At 40.7% G+C, this 19,499-nt stretch overlaps 3 protein-coding genes across 3 annotated transcripts in view; 1 reads left to right on the plus strand and 2 right to left on the minus strand.

The window, feature by feature from the left end:
- Window positions 1-2,525: 2,525 nt before the first annotated feature.
- On the minus strand, window positions 2,526-2,966 carry LOC124159615. The gene has a single exon (XM_046535536.1). The coding sequence runs from the start codon at window positions 2,964-2,966 to the stop codon at window positions 2,526-2,528; it is 441 nt and encodes a 146-aa protein (XP_046391492.1).
- Window positions 2,967-3,532: 566 nt separating this feature from the next.
- On the minus strand, window positions 3,533-3,985 carry LOC124159616. The gene has a single exon (XM_046535537.1). The coding sequence runs from the start codon at window positions 3,983-3,985 to the stop codon at window positions 3,533-3,535; it is 453 nt and encodes a 150-aa protein (XP_046391493.1).
- Window positions 3,986-17,342: 13,357 nt separating this feature from the next.
- LOC124158484 overlaps window positions 17,343-19,499 on the plus strand; it is a 384,878-nt gene continuing 382,721 nt past the window's right edge. The window contains exon 1 of the mRNA XM_046533608.1: window positions 17,343-18,057. The gene's annotated coding sequence lies outside the window, so the exon portion shown is untranslated. The remainder of the gene's footprint in view (window positions 18,058-19,499) is intronic.

The raw sequence follows: 19,499 nt of genomic DNA on the forward strand, positions 1-19,499 counted from the left end.
TTACCTACATTCGGTTTAAATATGTTAAGGAGAAAAACAGACGAAATTAAGTTACTTGGTAATCCATTAATAATGTGTATTATTAATAACTTATAATAAGTGGGGAAGCGTTGTTCTGTTTTTGTTTTCTTCGGATTTATTTTAAAGCACAGGCTCACATACTTGAATATACTTGGTATTATGCATAATTAATAATTTCTCATTTTATGCAGAGTGTAAAGTTTTTTTTCCATTTTGCCTTGACCTAGGATGGAAGAGTTTTTTTGTTTTTAGCTCCTGAGTATGTGCATGTGTATGAATGATTTTTCCATTGTTGTGTCCAAGCCGTTCCACCAAATTAAATGAACCATCTATGGAAGTAATTTTTACATTAGCGATGGCTAAATTAGACATATTTTATCCAAATTTATTTCCCATTTCAGACCGGAAATGGCATGTATCTACTCAACTGCGACACCGTTTTAAGTGAGCAAACTATCATTCTACTCCATGATTATTATAAGTTTTATTGCCTTTATTTTAGTGAAATGCTATTCCATGCTCAGACTGTAAGGGGTTGTATGTACTCTGAACTGTTTTAAGTAAACGATATATATCGTTATGGTTATCACGTTTTTATAAGCTTCACGGTTAATCGAGACTAAATAATCATTTTCGATTCAAACTGGAAGTAGAATGCATCTGGTTTACCACGCCACCGATTAAAATTTAAAAAAAGTATCGCTCGACTCACGAAGTTGCTTTGAGTCTGAAACGTTCTATCAATGAAGTATTACGTGATACGTGACTCCACAGTCATTGTACCGATAATTGTGAACAAACTATTGCTTAACAGTAAATGTTTCTCCGAGTGCCATAGGCTATATATTACTAAAAGATAACTTTTCGCTCAAACTGGAATTGACATGTTGTAACCCAATCATTGTGCCGGTATTCATGAGCAAGGAATTGATGAATTCGTAACGTTTTTGAAAATGTTAATGGCTGATTGATACTAAAATCTGACTTCCGGGAGAACCGGATGTATCATGTGGCAGGCCAATCGCTATACTGAACAAGAATTGTTTGAGTCATTCACATAATGGGGTGCTCTCTTAAAATTAAAAAGGTAATTTTTTCAACAAGTCTAGATAACTAATTAACGTTATTAACGTATGCAAAATATGACTTCATAATTCTCAATATTCTTGTTGCTACAGAGCTTCAAAGTTCGCAAAAAAATGCTAAATTCTTTCACGCTACAAAAAAACGCACTGTGACGTTAGAATGCGAGTAGACATATTCGCTCCATGGCAATAACAAAACAGCAACGGTGATAAAAAACATCTACGACGATACTGAATCATTAATTGAAGGGTGTGTCAAAAACAGTTTATAGGATAGTTTAAAAGTTTTTACGGTGCGTGTATTGCGCAAAGGCTGACTCCAACGTCATACGGACGCATTCTTTCTGGGAACATTCTGAAGGTAGATTAATTCATGGTCACTTATTTCTTCACCAGTAAAGAAGATTTCTCGGGTGGAGAAGCCGCGAAATTGAAATGCAAAATAAATTAACTGTTAATAAATTTGAGCGTTTGCACTGTTTGTGCTTAGGTGACACCAGAAAATTGAGTGAACACAATAATCTTATACTGTGGAAATCGCCGTAGATGAGGAGGATGAAAAAGTAATAAGCGCTATTTGTCAAGACCATTTTTATTGGCGAGTCATCATCCATTTTCAGTGGAATTCCCCATTCTGTGTGGTTTGACAAATATGGTTATAATCCCTCTTTCGGCAGGGACCAGAACCGACAACATTGAGCCTGATGGTTTCATTTCACATATAGATAGGCAAATGCTTCCTGTTAAAACCGGAACGGGAGAGGAAAATCTATACATATAATAATAATAATATCGTTTATTTTCGTAGGCACTGGGGCCCATGAGAAAATACAGCTTTCTACGTATAATTTTTGTTTTTTTCCCGGCGAACAATTGCAGTGAAGTTTTCTCGGGTTTCACACCGGGTCAGGTCCTCCATTTCTCCTTCCAACGTTTCGATGGACAACTCGCCCATCGTCTTCAGGGATTCAGGAATCCAATACCTCAAAGCCTCGGGGTATATATACATAATTCTGGGGTGGAGGGCGGTTCAGCGTCTCCTGATTGGCTGCCAGTCCTCTCGTATTTTTAGGAGGTGGTCCCATATATGGATTAAATTATAGCCGCAGTCTCTGATGATGTTATTTCTGTTTTTCCGAATCTGAATAGATTCTTTTCCTACGCGGTCCCAGTATCCATGAGATCGACAGAGCAGCTTCGCTTCTTCCCAATGAATCATATGATTCTCCAGGAAGCTGTGCTCAGCCACTGCCGATTTTTCCAGCTGTCCTAATCTTAGGTGTCTACGATGCTCTTTCAATCTCGTCTCAATAGTGCGGCCCGTCTCTCCAATATAGGTTTTTCCGCATTCACTGGTATGGCATACACTCCAGCAGTTTTTAACCCGGTTGGGTCTTTTGCCTTCACAAGTTGATCTCGTCATTTTGGTGGAGGCAAGTGAATGGTGTGGATGTCAAACCTCTTCAGGATTCTAGAGATTTTTCCTGATATGGTGGAAATATATGGGAGGTAAGCCTTGATCGTCGCAGTGGACTCTTCCTTTGGTGAAGTCTTGTTAGGGGTAAAGGCCCTTTTTAGGGCCAAGTCTATATGACGTCTGCTGAAGCCGTTCTGAGTGAAGGTTTTCTTCAGGTGTCCTATTTCTTTGCGGAGGTTATCCTTGTCAGCGATAGAGATGGCCCTGTGTATGAGAGTTGAGAGCACTGACATCTTCTGGGAGGGATGATGGTGGCTTTTCTCATTCAGGTAGAGGTCGGTGTGGGTTCTTTTTCTATAAACACTATGTCCCAGGGTTCCGTCCCGTTTCCCGTGAATTAATATGTCCAGAAATGGAAGTTTTCCGTCACTTTCTTTCTCCATCGTAAATTGTATGTTTCGGTGCTGTCCATTCATATGCAGTAGAAACTCATTGAGAGTATCAGGTCCGTGCGGCCACAGAATAAATGTATCGTCAACATATCTAAAGAAATGCTTTGGTCGGAGTGGCGCTGAATTGAGAGCCTTTTGTTCAAAATTATCCATATAAAAGTTTGCAACAGCCGGTGATAAGGGTGAACCCATGGCTACACCTTCTGTTTGCTCGAAGAATCTTCCCTCATATTGAAAGTAGGTTGAAGTCAGTACATGCCGGAACAACTGCACTGTCTTACTGTCGAACACTTTTTCAAGAAGCTGTAGAGTGTCTTGGAGAGGCACACGAGTGAATAGTGACACTACATCTAAGCTCACTAAGATGTCACTTGGTTGTAAACGAATGGTTTTAAGAATCTTCACAAACTCCACTGAGTTTTTAACATGATGCATGGAATGACAAAATGGGGTTCTAAAATGCGCGTTAAGTATTTGGCTAAGTAGTGTGTAGGAGAGTTTATTGCACTTACTATGGGTCGCAGTGGCATTCCAGCTTTATGGATTTTGGGTAAACCTTAGATTCTTGGGGGCACAGGTGCTTGTGGCCGGAGGTTCTTTACTGTGTCTTGAGGGAGCCCACACTTCTTCATCAGGTCGACGGTCTTCCGGGTTATGGCATCCGTGGCGTCGCGACACTGGGTCTTGCATGATGCATCGTTCAGGATATCCAGGATCTTTTGGCGATATTCATCCGTCTTCAGTATGACAGTTGCATTTCCCTTATCCGCTGGTAAGATAGTCAGGTCAGGATTATTTCGTAGAGTCCGTATAGCCTCACGCTCCTTCCTGGAGATATTCGACTTCGGTGGAATGGCCCTCTTTAGGACCATAGGGACTTCGCTACGGATTTCCACAGCTGTCACCTCGGGCAATCTCCGCACCGCTTGTTTAATGCCGCCAATGATATCTGCATATGGAATAATCCTGGGTGCAGGAGCGAAGTTTAGTCCTTTTGAGAGTACGGCCATGGATGCTTCATCCAGCTCCTCGTCAGTAGAGTTGATGACCAAACGGTTTTTATCCAAAGGGGGGAAATTTGTTTTCCCAGGAGACAGTTTTTCGAACTTCTTCCTCTGTTTTTCCTTTAATTTCTTTAAAAGTAGTTCTCCAGCTGTATGTGAAGCTCGATCAAAGTGTTCCCAATTCAAAGGGTGAGAGAATTGTAGTCAGGTGCAGGTGAATATCTTTCAACTTGATTGCGTTGATGTCTAAGGCGCGTCTCTTATAATCTATTCTCTCACGCACTCGGGTTACTATGAATGATTTGTTCATATGAGGCGTGTGATGTTTTGGAATATGGAGGTCAATGGTATGATTACGGGTGGGTATATTATGAACCTCAGATTTTCTAACGAATTTCTCGTACAAGTATGGCGGGTAACCGGTCGTTAAGACACTAAAGGCTAGAGTTATTATGTGAAGGGTGCGACGCTCTTTATACTTAAGCCAGTTAAGGCGGTAAATAAGGCTGTACAATAATCCAAGTGAGGGAAGACTAGTGTTTTAACTAAAGAAATTCTTGTGTCGGGTGTAAGTATTTCTCTGGGTCTGATAAGTTGATGTAGTGTATGCAGTATACACCAATTTGGAAAAAATATTTGACTCATTGCTCATCTGCTAATGCCCTTTAATGCATATTTCAGCTTTCTTGTAGTTTTCTTGGAGCTTACATTTATAGTTTTGGTTATAACAATCTGTTAGGTTTATCATAGGTTTATCCTTATCTGGGTCATCGATTTCTATGAATGTTGGGTATCACCATTTTCAGATGAAATAAAAGTGGAAAAATTTTGTTTATGAGATACCGCGATAATTATTTTTCCAATTTCATCACTTTTAATTTAGAACTCTCTCACGACTCCTTATACTTTTTAGTTTCATGGAAAATATGGATATGTTTAATCTATATTTTTAGTCATATTGAGTTTCAAGTCAAACCTCTGTCGAAATGTGTGCAAGTGATGAGCCCTATTCCGCCGTTGCCCTTCACAAACTCTGTGCACCTAATTTAAGCGCTCCTCCCGTGCATTTCCTCGAACAGACCTCAAGACGTTGGTTTCCTTTCCCACCAGTAGGGGTTCCCATCTCCTCAAGAGTGCATCGCCGCAGCGGATGTTTAAAACCGCACCGCGGTTCTATTTATGTACGACCTCATGTGCGAGGGGCCATTATTATAACCGCCGTAATGAAGCAATTTAGACATCCGTTCAATGAATGATTCTGAAACTGTTCTCGATTGAAGATGCTGTTTCGTTCTTCTAGATCAAAGTCATGTGCTCATTATTACTGATCTCTAAAGAGTGGAATGTTGGTCGCTTTGCATCGCAAAGCATCATGGGAGCAGTCCAAGCCAGGCCACGCCAGGCTGAAGATCGTCCGGGGCCTCCAGACATGACCGGCTGCCATGGTTATTATGTAAATACTTTAGCAAGTTTCTCTTCATTATTTTCATGACACAAATGTAGTATTTACGCATATTAAAAATAATAATAATATGTTTTATTACAAGGATACAATGAAAATTGTTTACATTAATAATATATTTGATAGTTACATTTTCAAATAATAGTTTAACATAAGTGTAAAAAATAGCCATTTGTAACATACAATCAAATAAATAGTCACATACAATCAGGATACAATGATAGTTGTTTAAATAAATAACACATTTGATAGTTATATATTCAAATAATAGTTTAACATTAGTGTAAAAAATAGTCATTTGTAACATATAATCAAATAGATAGTCACCAAATTTAAAATTTTGCAATGTATAAAAAAATTCTGAGGTACATCATATTGTCATTTTATAAAATTTTACAGTCAATATCTTCAAATGAAGAATGTGTAATCATAATTTTTGCAATAATAAAAAAATAATAAATGATTATCGAATAATAATAATAATAATAGTCGTAATAACAGTGCTTAAAACAGCGCATTTAAAATTTACTACGATTTGCCTATCCAAACAGATAAAACTATAGTTAATAATAGACCAGATATAATGTTGATTGACAAGAAATATAGAACTTTTTACAAAGCTGATATTGCTGTGCCACTGTCGCATAACATCGAAAAGACAATAGCTGGAAAAATAAATAAGTACCAAGAATTGGCAATAGAAATAAAAATAATATGGAATATGGAACAGGTTTATGTAGCTCTAATTGTAATCTCAGTTAACGGAATCATCCCAAAACATATTCAAAACAGTTTAAAAATGCTCAACCTTCATTCAAATACATTCATCAAATTGCAAAAGGCTGTAATAATTTCAACCTGCCATATGACGAGAAAATTTCTCAACGCAATAGAACCGTAAAGAGTTTCCCTGATGAAAACCCGTGCTCTTTACACTAAAACAATTCAGTGAAAACAGAAGAAAATATTTATTGTAAATAAAATAATAAAAATAATAAATTCTTTAACTGTTCTAGTAGTGACCTCCTTTGGAACATATTACCGATTTACAATGGTGTGCAAGACAATACGGGAGTGAGCCAATCAGACAATCAGGAAAAAAATAAGTGAAATTGTCATAAAAATAACTGGCAATAGACATAGCATTCATGGGTCACTGGAAAGTACGTGTGACAATCTTTCACTTAAATATTTCCAGAGATGCACTGTGTTTTTTCGTGTATGGGCAAATAATTTCACAGCTTTCAGGAAACTCTCTCATATTATGTATGAAATGAATCTCGTAACTATTTTATTGATGTCTCTCACGTTCTGCGGGACAGATTCAAAAGAGGAAGATCCCTCTGAATTATTTTTTCAAGGAATATGATCCTATTTATCTGTAAAATTCCTTAAAAAATGAACTCAAAATACTATTCTACGGATAATATTGTGCGGGATCGGTACACATATTCTAATAAAAAGTCTCAACGGAAAGTGAGCCAACGAAAAGAAACGCTCGCGGAATCGAATTTCTTTAGGAAGGATTCCTACAGAATCGGCGATGCTTTACGAGACAATCCTTAAACTCTTTAGAAAATATTCTGCGGGCTTTCTGGCAGGTGGAATTACCCTGAAATAATAGTTAATGATAGCTCTATCAGTTAATTTCATTATTTACGGCAATTTCTGAGGCTTTTCGTGTGAATTTACAAATAAAATTTAACCTTTATGAACGTTGCGTCTATATTTTAGTAATTTGTGCGCACTTTTCAACAATTTGACGGAAAATTATAAGTAGCTTGAGGTCGCGAGTAATACTAATGAAAATGGGAATTCAATTGCGATTTGTGATTCCAATTTTCGGAGGATGTCATCGCCGCAATGATGTTTGCTCAGTGTCAGGTCGTCTGTCGGTCGTCCGTGTCTCGCGTGAGTAACCGGGAAACGGATGAAGACTTCTTCCCGACATGTTTACTCCTCCGAATCGCGCGCGTGAGGCGACAAACACGATGGGACGTCGGTCGAGACATGATACTACTCGCAGGAAGGAAACGAGCGCGTGTTACGCTCCGAGGAAAGTGTGTCAGTGAGGCGTACGGTCGCCTGTCATGAGGCCCTGGCGAGAAAGATAAAGGCTAAATGGACTATGGCGGTAATTACTGGATTACTAGATGCGGCTTATTGCGCTGGAAGGTGTTCCAGTTGACCATCTATCACTCACCCATCATTCACCTTATATGTGATGGATGTGGGAATTTCGAGGGGATTAACTCAGGATTAGCCGTAATTACACCCTCAAGTTCGGGGTGTATTTTCCTCCTTTTGCCACTTATTTTAACTATTTTCTCTCAGGTAGTAAATGATAAGTTAATCAATTGTTCTCGAGATCATATTACTTATTACAAGTAAAGTATTCTACCTGATAAGGTAGGTTTCCAGGGAGTAATAAAGAAGTCTTCTGGCACTCTCCCCTTCCTTCATGGAGTTCCCTCTTCAATTCACAGTATGACCTAATACTTCCTTTCATTCTATATAAAATTCCTCTTCCTTTCCTTCCTCTCCTTCATTTACCCAACATTCTACACTCCAACACCGTTTTCAACGTCCCCTCCCCGCTCAGAACTCGCTCCATCCATACCTTCCGTCTCCTCCGTATCTCATACAGAAGCTGCCTCTCCTCACCCACCATGTCCAGCACTTCGTCGCTCATCCTCCTTTCCGTCCATTTAGCCTTCTCCATTCTTCTCCACACCTACATCTCGAACGCCTCCGTTCTTCTCTCGATCTCCTTCCTAAGTGTCCACGTTTTCGCGCCGTAAAGCGCTACTCTCCAGATCTGTGTTCTTGCAGAAGTAAGTTTGCTTCCTTAGGTGATTCCGTGTTACCAGCTACAATGCTTGTGCCCTCTTCACCTCTGTGATTAAAAACTATTTTGTTTATTATTCTGGTCGCTGTAATCTGGAAACAACTTGGAAGGGATTTTTCGCCGCCAATCTTTTGACCTGCCATCGCCGTGAACTCACCTTTCAAATAGAAAATTTTCAGTATGCGTAAGATTTTATGACTGGCCACCACCAGGGTTTGTAGCACGTGGTGTTTCCACACCAGGCATGCAGCATTTTAATCAGAAACGCGCTCGTTCGACGGACATAGACCCAGCAATCAAGACTAGAAGTAGACAGGAGTAGGCGTTGGCGGAGAGGACAGGACGTGGTCATACCAGAAACTGGGAAAGAGCTACGGTCACGAATATGCTAACATGCAAATAAAACTTCTAGATGGTAATGGAAAAACGAAAAGTTAGTGTAGTAGGTGATTCACACATGACTTATTGCATGCCAAGTAATACCTGCAGATAGTTATTATTTACAAGTGTAATAAATTATTCACTACGCGTGAACTGTCTACTTTACCTTGTCCGCATCAGTCTATCCTAGAGCTGAACTATCACTCATCAGAGTTTCCGTGATCAGAGTTCCCGCGGTGGTGATGTCTCTTATGTCCATCGATTCCGAATGTCCTGCCACCGTAGGCCCGATCCAATTGTGAGATACCATGGACTCAGATCCGTCTCCCCTCCATCAGCGCAACTGACCTTGCATGGAAACCATTCGTCGATTGTTTCAATCGCCAACCGAGAGCCGAATCATCCTGACTTGTCTCGATCCTGCGCGCTCACTTCATGATGCGTTGGTTTCAACCAATCGGACTTCTTCCTCTTGTGGTTCCCCCTCCGATTCCTAGGTTCAATTCTTCATTGAACTCTTCGTTCACGCATTCGGCCTCAGCAGTCCAATAATCTCCCAGCAAGAAGTTCGGAACGCTGGATTAATTTCTTTCTCCCGTTCAAGTTCAGTCCGTTGCCCCTGGCGGAAATGTATGATATCCATGGAAAATATCGAGTGTACGCAGTCAGTTTGGGCGATTGAAAAACCATTCTCATCCAACGTTTCGAATTGGAATTTTATGGATTCCATCTTCAATGATTATAGGATAATAATACCTACGCGTACACTTATATATCATGCTTGGTTAACGAAATCGATAAAATTTTAGGAGAGATAATTGACTTAGAATTTATTATATGGTTACGTCATTATTGTGAGTTCGTATTTGCATAAATTCTCTAACACTTATGGTGGATTACAGTGAGTGGAATAAAAATAAGAACAGAAAAAATAAGACGATATCTCTAGTAACCACCAAGAGAAAACTATATTAGTCAGAACGTACCAACTGAAAACGGCATTCAATTGCTGTTACAACACCAGCGCAGCTAGATGTCGGTATGTGCAAAAATAATCCATACTTTTAATGTATTTATAAATCAAGAGGCCAATTAGAAATGCTGAAATATTTTCAGTACAGACTATGAGTCCTTAGAGTGCTACATGCCCCCCCCTTACAATACCCCTCAGGCGACGAGATTCATCGCCTCGTAATCCTGGCAGGAGCTGGAGCCTCTAAAACGGACTGGCCTGCTGAAATAAACCACGCTCTCTCCCTTCTTCCTAGGGACCTCCTGGAGTGCGGGTCAATGGCGGTGGGCCTCCAAATCCTTTACGACCTTCTTCATGCGGCAATCGTGAATTTCGTCCCTTTGTGGCGAGTTTCGAAGGAGGAGACCATCTGGAGAAAGATCTCGTACTTTCTCGGCGAAGAGAGCCAGGTGAGAGAGCCCTGCGGCTTGTCAACATAAATAACACGTCGTGATTTAAAATGGACTGTATTTTAGTTTTTTACATCGTTGTCACAGCTGTTTTCTCTTAGATCTTAAAGTCGTGGAATATGCACTTTACACCGACCGTCGATCTGTTGTGACTGTTGCTTCTGTCACTCCCAGTCCATTCACTCTTTATTGTCTCTTCTCCCTTCCCCTTCCGAGGCACCCTTAACAATACAACTCCCTTCTCGGGCACCCTAGACGGTCCATCCCCTTCCTGGTTACCATTCAGTCACTCGTGTCTCTCCAGGCATCTGTATGCCATGTTTTGCTCCAAAGAGAAACTGTTTCATTGCCGTAACATGCCCAATTTCTCCAAAGTTTCGGACCTCGGAGATACTCTCACCCGGCTGGAGACCCGAGAAGAACTTATGCAGAAACCCATCTGATTAACGGAAGAAACCTCTTTGGCATCGGAAAAAAAGTTGGCGGTTTGGAAACATTTGAAGCACCATCGTAGTCCACAGATCAGTGAATCATTTGTAAACCTCCGTAGCCACACCCGCAATCAACGTCGTCGCGAATGCATGAGCTGTGTAACCGGGATTATGGACAACATAAAGGTATACTCTAAAAGATTGTAGAAATTGGTTGTGGAAATTGAGGCGCGACCCAACAACATTGTGGTGGTTCAAGTTTACGTGCCCCCTAGCAATCACAGGGAGGAAGAAGTAGATGAGGTATATGATCAGCTCGAGGAAATAGAGAAATCCAGGGTAAGAAACATGTAATAGTGATGGGGGACTGGAATGCCTCAGTCGGGGAAGGGAGGGATGGAACGAAGTAGAATATTTCGGATTAGAAATGCGGAACGACAGGAGAGAGAAATCAGCAGAATTTTGAAGAAGAGGCAAATTATTATTCATCACAAACACATGAATCAACCATCATAAAGGGCGAAGGTACTCTTGGAAAAGTCCAGGGGATACGGGAGTAGCATATATACTTTTGATATTTCATAGCCTTTTGATAATTTTAATAATTTTAGCGGGCAATTTTATTGCAAGGTTTTAATTTTTCCATCAGGAGGTAGATAAAAGAAAATTAGGAACGCAATAACAGGAATTTCATGAAGAATCTGAGCTTTTCCCGGTGAATAGCGTGGATGAAAGCTTCTCGGGTTTCCAACCGGGTCAGGGTCTGCATGGTATAGGCCGACGTTTCGTTGGGAGACTTTCCCAACATCCTCAGGGCTCATCAGCCCTGAGGATGTTGGGAAATAGAGAAATCCAGGGTAAGAAACATGTAATAGTGATGGGGGACTGGAATGCCTCAGTCGGGGAAGGGAGGGATGGAACGAAGTAGAATATTTCGGATTAGAAATGCGGAACGACAGGCTCATCAGCCCTGAGGATGTTGGGAAAGTCTCCCAACGAAACGTCGGCCTACACCATGCAGACCCTGACCCGGTTGGAAACCCGAGAAGCTTTCATCCACAGGAATTTCATATTGGCAGAGCGTATAACTAGCTCACAATATGGTGCCATTGCCTGATTCTGAACGATACAAACTCATACCATCCAGTTGTAAATTTTTAAATATTTATCCGGAACTTTGCAGTCAAAGAGCCTTCAATTTTCATCGCTAGACCTTTTTCGACCCATCTCACGGGCGTTAGGGCGTCATACAACGGCGATGAATCCGAATTTCATGCGAGCGATAATAGCATTTTCCCTTTCGAAGCGGACGACCGAAATAACGACGTGATACATGGCTCTATCTCTTGAAGCGTCGAATGTCCTCCTCCCCCGAAATTGGTTCCTTCTGTCCCTGGGTAAGATAAAAAAAATCCTCTTAATATGTCCTCATCGTTTGTAGATCTTCCGTCTTTAAGAAAATACCCAGTCCTCCTGTTTTACCCCCATAACCCAAAACCTCTTACTGTCCTTTTCCTGTTTACATGAGGGTTAGCAATATCTGGACTATCCGGTTATCGATATGCATTTCCTATCTCAGAGCCTGGTTTAATCCAGGTTTACTCGTCATCTAAATCTACATACTACCCTGCAATCCGCCTCAATAGGCGTGTGGCAGGGGGGTGTTAGGACACCAGTCATCTGCATATACTTAAAATGGAAATGCTCTAACTAAATTACGACTGGCATTTATTTAAGTCCTTTATTATTCGGGGGAAAGTACGTACTCCTATGCCTATCCGTTGGACAAAATGTTTCTCTTAATTTATCGTTTACTAGCTGACCACCCGGCGTTGCTCGGGAAGGATAGTACCCAGGGAAGTGGGAAACATGGAATAGGGTGGTTTCCCATTATTTTTTTATTGCCTAAATCGAAAGATTATTACTCCTGGAGTATTATTTCACGCTTTTAGATTTTTAAATGACGATATCTATTTTTTACGATTAAATGAGAAGTGAAAATTTGCAAGCGCGCGAAAACGTGACGGCTAAGTATGAATGCTGGGAAAAGCCGTTGTGACGTCATTCTGGTTCCCGCTGCCGTGAGGTGAATTTGGGGCGAGGATGTGGGTGCCCATGGTCCTAAGGACCATGTGTGTGCCGCTGCGATGCTGGCTGCTAGGAGGTAGCAGAGTACCCTGCTAGCTGGTAGCGCTTGGCTTAAATAAGGATTATTAATGCCTTATCAAGCGAAGAAATTTTTCTTACCACAGGCAGTTATAATAGGTGATTATAATTATAATTATAATAGATGTTTTCGTGAGCTCTGTGCCTCATGCATACATTGGTAATCTCAGACGACGTAAAACTCCTATCTACTCGTATAGAAACTAGGTCCCTGTGACGTCACGTGGAGTGGCATCGCATGGGCGCCAATCTGACCTTTATCAAATGAGGTTTATAATTGACCAATGCCATTCATCTAAACTGATATTTCTAAAACCAAATAATTTGTATATTATGAATACACTAATGGTAGGTAAGGAATCGCAATCAATGCCTTTCGTTTTTTAAAGGTAAAGGAACATAGCAGGTGTGATGATGATGGTATAACACATGTAACAGAAAACAATGGAAAAAACGACTGCCTTGAATCGCGCACGGGATGTGCTCATACCCCGCTCCAGAGCATTGATTGTTACGTGTGTCCGTACGTGCATAGTACAAAAACGTCGTGTGAACGATTACACCAGCAAAGAGGCTTGCTCTGAGAAGATTAATGGTTGAGTGTAAGATGCATTGAGTTATGTTTTCCCTTAGAGCGTGTAAAAGGTGTGCCCTCGCGGTAGGATGGCCAACCACAGAAGTTGAATGACGTGACATAATAAACGGTAGTGAGGAAACGACGCAAAGGACGCGCTGGACACAACCAAAGGTCTACTACGGGGTTTGAGAGAATGAGATACACCTTCGTACCAACTTTGGTTGCAATCCGTGCAGCAGAATGGAAATGCATTGCAGACAGACAAACACACATCATTTTTTTATAAATAGATGTTGGACTTGGAATCGTAGTGGGGTTCTAACATGATGCCCTCCATGTCGATCTGAAAAATCTATTATCACTTGCTTAGTCAATCTAAGCAAAGACTTAGACAAAGACTAGACAAGATTTAGACTTACCAAAGGGTAAAGCGCAACTTCTTGGCTCGCATTTGCAACAGTGGAATCTTTTGGCCGATTGTGTGAATGTTTCTTACTACAGAGGCAGACAGTCAATCCTCACTCAATTTTTTTCAACGGATGATGAAAATGATGATCTGATTTTCTGCACTGATATTGAAGGACTGATGAGGGAATTAGCGATTACGAATGATCCAGACCAATAGAGGCTATTCATCGACTCGTCGAAGACAAGTTTAATGATTGTTTTGCTGAACAACGACCACGATTTACCTTCGGTTCCTGTTGGATATGCCACTGTTTAAAGGAAACCCATATTCCAGATTTTTGTGGCAGCTCTGTATACCACCTCCTAAACCCCTCCTTTACCTCTCGTATACCCCCCTTCCCCTCTTATATTTTATGTTATATTAATCCATTACAAAATAGGTGGGGTGAACAATGTATTCATCCCTTAAAAAGTTTTCCATTTGCTACCATATCATGTGTCATAAAAAACGAAGAAAAATGGTTATTTTTAATGTATTTTAAAGTTTTTTTTTTTCAATTTTCACCCCCTAAATCTTTTCAACCCCAGTGAAGTTTGTCTCTCTCTTGACCCTGATAGCCTTAAAACGTCGGTTTTTTTTCAATCAGAAACAGATAACATTAGTAAAAGTCCTTTGAAAAGCGATAAGTTTAGATAAGGGGTTGTATACCCCAATATAGGGGTTGCGTAAAAATGGAGGGCGATAGAAAAAAACGGATGTCAGTTTCGGATTCAGCGATCCAAAATTAGCCAGAAACACCCTAAGTTGTAGCCGGGCATTTTTTGAAGTATTTTTTTTGCTGAACAGTGTTATTTGTGAGAACTGCCGTAATTGAAAGATAGGTATGAACTACTACTATGCTAACATACTACCATTATGCTACAGAGGAGCGTATTTTTATTTAAATTTTTAATATATAAATTCTTTTTTTATTTGTCATAGATTAACGCTAATTATCTCTCAAATTGCACTGTTGGGGTGGTTATTTTGTGAAAAATTTTCATAACGGAAATCAATAGGAACTTGCAAATTTGCAAGAATATTGAGTGTTGGACTGGGGTTATTTACATAAAAAAGGAATACGTTTGTAATGACTATGTTTGTAAATCATGCCACCTGCTTGCAAGTCTTCAGCGACTTAGCTTAGAGGTGAACTACAGATTCCATTGAAGTATATGATCATTTTGTATTTTTTGTGCTAATGAAGACATTCTATTATTACTTATGACTTGACACGGGTTTCGACGCCTAGTATTATATTCAGGCATTGTATCATCTTTGTATGACCTGAAGATGATGCAATGTATCGAAGCCAAGGTGGTGTCTTAATTAAAATTCATGTGTGAAGTGTACAAGCCTGAAATGATTTCCATTATAAGTAGTTAATGTGAATTACCGTGATTTAGTCTACTGGGAGCTTATGTATAATTGTGTAATTCATAATTTATTTACCATCCAACGAATAAAATTGATATTTTGGGGTTATATTTAACGCTCATGGGTAGAAATGAACACTGAAGAGTGGAAATGAACGCGAGACAGGCCGTGAGAACGTTCCGTTGCGCTCTGAAGAAAATGAATAATTGAAGGAAAGGTGGAAACGAATCGTCCGATTGTCCAATGGAGACGAGACGAGAGCTCATTCAGATTCGAAGACAACCAATACGAAAACGCTCCACAATTCTGGAAAAAGCTTAAAGAGCTGCAGCCTTCTCAGGACCTCTCCAGAAAAGTAGACGACTTTTCTGGAAGGGTCTGGAGGTCTTTCTCTGATCTCGTAGGTTCGGACTGTTATTTGTGATTAAGATCATTATTTAAGTATTCCACCGGTTAAGGTAGGTTTGAGTGGAGTATATTAGAAGCAGTCTGATGGTTTCACCTCTCATCATGGGCTCCCTTTCACTCTATGTAAAACTCCTATGCTCTTCCTTTCTCTTTCTTCCCATCTACCCTCTGATAACACTGTTTTCATCATCCCCTCCTCGCTCAGTACTCGCCCCATCCATACCTTCTGTCTCTCATCTAGAAACTGCCTCTCCTCACCCACCATGCCCAGCAATTTGTAGTTCCTCTGCCCCTCTCTCCACTTCACCTTCTCCATTCTTCTCCACACCCACATCTCAAGCCCCTTTAGTCCTCTCTCTTCCTCCTTCCTTAGTGTCCACGTTTCCGCACCAGGAAGCTGCACACTCCAGGTCAGAATCTTCACTTTAACTTTTTCTTTAAACTCTTACATAGCGATCCTCTTATTAGCTCCCTCATGTTCATGAGTATCATTTCAATTTTTTTAAAATCGCAAAATTTGTTCCAATAATTCCTCATAAACATTAGCTAGGGGTACGATGACAAGGAGTGATAGCATAGCAGGTGGAAAGGCATTCAGGCGGGATCTGAATCAGTGAACTTCAGGGCTACGCAGGAGCCGTTGCCTTGAAACCCGACAGCTCAATCGAAGTGCGACAGTATCAAGATATATGTTGGTGTTACTTGGGGTATGTGAGTATTTAAAAAATCAACCAGTTCTCTTTCCCACGTTTCGGAAATTATATTTTTCTCGAGAATTTTACATACTCTAAGACAAGACTGTGAAATGTTTTTACTCACCTCAAAACTTCAACTACTGTTAATATTTTGGAGATATTGACCAACCTCCATTGACAAACAAAGTATATTTCAATTAAATAATTACCATATCTTTCTCCTCCGACGTCTTGATATATGCATTCATTAAAATATCAAGTGTAGGTTGTTATTTTTATGAAATCATTCTTAGCCCATGTTTCGGAATTGAATGGATTTCACATCATAGAGACACATGCTAGTGTTTTTTAAGTTAGATTATTATGTTTATTCAACTTGCTCTAAGTGTTTGGGGTTTCGTCCAAATAATAAGTAGTAATAGTAATGTACCAATTTAAAAATTCCATGGATTACCCCTCCTAAAATTGTTTCGATTTCGTTCACTAAGCTATAGTGGCGTAATTGTTGTGCCCACATGCGATCATAGCCCTCCTTCATTCATGGAATTCGTTTAATTCCGAAAAATTGGCAAAGAGTGGTTTAAAAAATTAAAATGACGACATACAGGGACATTTCTTGAAAATATTGTTATCCAAGAAAAATGTTTTTTTAAATTTAGGGTAAGGGGTTCAATTCCTCTTCCTGGACCACCTCTTACGTCGAGGATTTTGAAATTGGGTGTCCGGAGACAACCAGATGGCTTTACCCGAGATCTGAACCCGGGACCCCTTGGTCAGCAGCCAAATGCTCAACCCACTGGACTACCACGCTCACTGTATTACGTGAATGTTGAATTTCAATTTATTGCTATTTTTCTGTACGCCGGCCTTTGCGTTTTACATGGCTCTGTTTTTTTTATCGTTAAGTGATTTATCGCCCCGGAATATCGCGTTTCGATGCCACTCGAGGAGAGTTCTTCTGCAGCGCACCGATTTGTCTCAATATCGCATGTCGCCCTTCGCTCCCTCCCTCTTCCGTGGGGATGCTCATCTCATCTGCCGCCCCTTCCCCTCCGCCGGAGACACCCACCTCCCCTCCACCCCCTCCCTCTTCGACCCTATTCACAAACGCCGCCGTCGCCCTCAGTTCGTCTCGGACCATCGTTCGGTTCAGCCGCGTCCCTCCTCTCCACGCGTCCCGTCCGGCGATTGTTGCGAGCGCGCGGGCTCACGCCATTGGTCGAGAGGGCGTACGTCACCCCACGCGCTCACTCGAAATCGCACGGGTGCACGTCACGACCCTTGCCGTACACGCGACTTGGTGAGTGCGTACACACGCGGCCGCGTGGTAATTCGGAGAGTTTGGGCAGCGTGCTTGCTGTGCTGTGCTTGGTGTCGAGTTGATCATCGCCGACGCTGAACCCTTTAGAGATATCCTTATACCGCTTATTCTCCTTATCAATCCACTCTCACCCCTTGCATGCGGCACGCAGTTTCCCCTCCTCTCTGAGCGATTCCTTCTCTATTTCCTCTCAAATAAAATTGTCGTTCGTGTCGATTACAAAACGTGACCAGGAGTGACTTATTCCTCGAGAAGAACGAATGAACCCGTCACTGTCTCTCTGAGTGATTGCAAGTGTCACTTCGTCATCGACTGTTCGCCGAAAGTGCTACTTCTCTCTCCACTTCACTCACGGACCTTGTTGTCTTCTACTTGTCTGCAGTGGCTGATCAAGTCACCTCGTTCCACATCACACGGAAGGAGAGATCGCCTGTGGACTAGCTCGGCCGGATTTGTGTTCAAGACGGAAGGAAGAAGGTCTCGGCGATTTTCCGGACGGAGGAGTATTCATTACTGCGGTCGAGAGTGCGGCACACAGGCTGGTGAGTAAACATTTTAAAATTAGTTTGCTTCCTTACCTTTCCGCCAGCTATCGTGAGGTTCGTCGAGTACTATGAAGTGTGCGATCAAAATTGAGCGGACGCAGTGTTGCGATTGCGAAGATATGGCCATGAAATACACGGTGTGTCATGAAAATAATGACCTTGCAACAAGGAGTAAACAACAAACTGCCTGGGAAAAATTCTGCGATACATACTGGTGGCATTATCAGGGTGAAATGAATCTAAAAACCCCTAATGACCCGACGTAATTTGTTTATATTCTGAAAATTGTTGAATATCAAAACTAGATATATTTTTGTAATTTTTAAAAATTATTCCAAGAGTATTTTCTTGGCATTCATCCTTAAGTGTCTATTTTTCTCTCATTTTTCTGTGAGAAGTTACGCCAACACGATATTCATATGCGCCCTTTTCATTGAAAGAGTTCTTTTCTTGAAACGTGTGCATTTCCCCTCCCTTAGCATGCATTGTCGTTCAACCAAAATGGATTAAATTTTGAATAGTTATGGCACTTTAACTTCAGGGCCGGTGTTTTTGGAGCACCCTTTAGATAGGTTGAAAAATCGATGGTAGTGATGTCTTTTCTAGGTCGGAAATAGGTAATTAGACTCAATTTAGAATTTAGGACCCTCCTTATGAAGTTAAGTGTGAAGATTTTTTTTAATAATTGAAGAAATGTGATTTTTTTAGGAGAAACTTGTTATTATTGGTTTAAAAGTTAATGATATTGGTTCCAGTTATGAGTTGAAATTGTTTGGAGCTCATTTTGGTATCGAAATTTAGGTCACGTCTTTCGAAGACAAATATAATTATGTCCCTAAAATAAGATTAACGAAGTCATTTATAGGAAAATAGCTCGTTTTAGCCAAGGTATTGTACTCATGCCGATTCCTTAAAGTTACTGATTCGTAGCATAGGGCTTACGGTGCGGGAGATGACTTTATTTATGGCGAGAGTGAGACGGAAGTTCTGGAGTCAACGAAGCTGTGTTAGGAATTATGCAATTTCCCATTAGTCGCCTAGAATGTTTCATTAGTGGGTTAATGTAACTACGTGGGTATTGTAACATCCGACTTCGCTGTACGGACTAATTAATCCTTTGGACTCTCTGATACAGCGTAAAAACTCTTTATTTCTCAGGAGCGGTTATAGGACCATATTCCTCCTTTGCGTCCCAGAACATTTACTGCAATAACACTTTCATGGTGTAAAAAAGCACTCGACAAGCTGTCTTCGGTGAAAGCAAAACATTTGATAGTTTCAGAGGGATTATGAAGGAATGTTACTAGACATTTCCTAGAACGTCATTAAAATGTGGAGGATTTGTCTTATTCGGAACCAGTAGTATATTTTCCTTGTGTATTTAAATTTAACACTCTTAATTTTGATTCCACTAATCCCCTCTATTCGACGTAATGTAT

The sequence above is a fragment of the Ischnura elegans genome, chromosome 5 (assembly GCF_921293095.1).
Source record: "Ischnura elegans chromosome 5, ioIscEleg1.1, whole genome shotgun sequence".
Classification (NCBI taxonomy): Eukaryota; Metazoa; Arthropoda; class Insecta; order Odonata; family Coenagrionidae; genus Ischnura; species Ischnura elegans.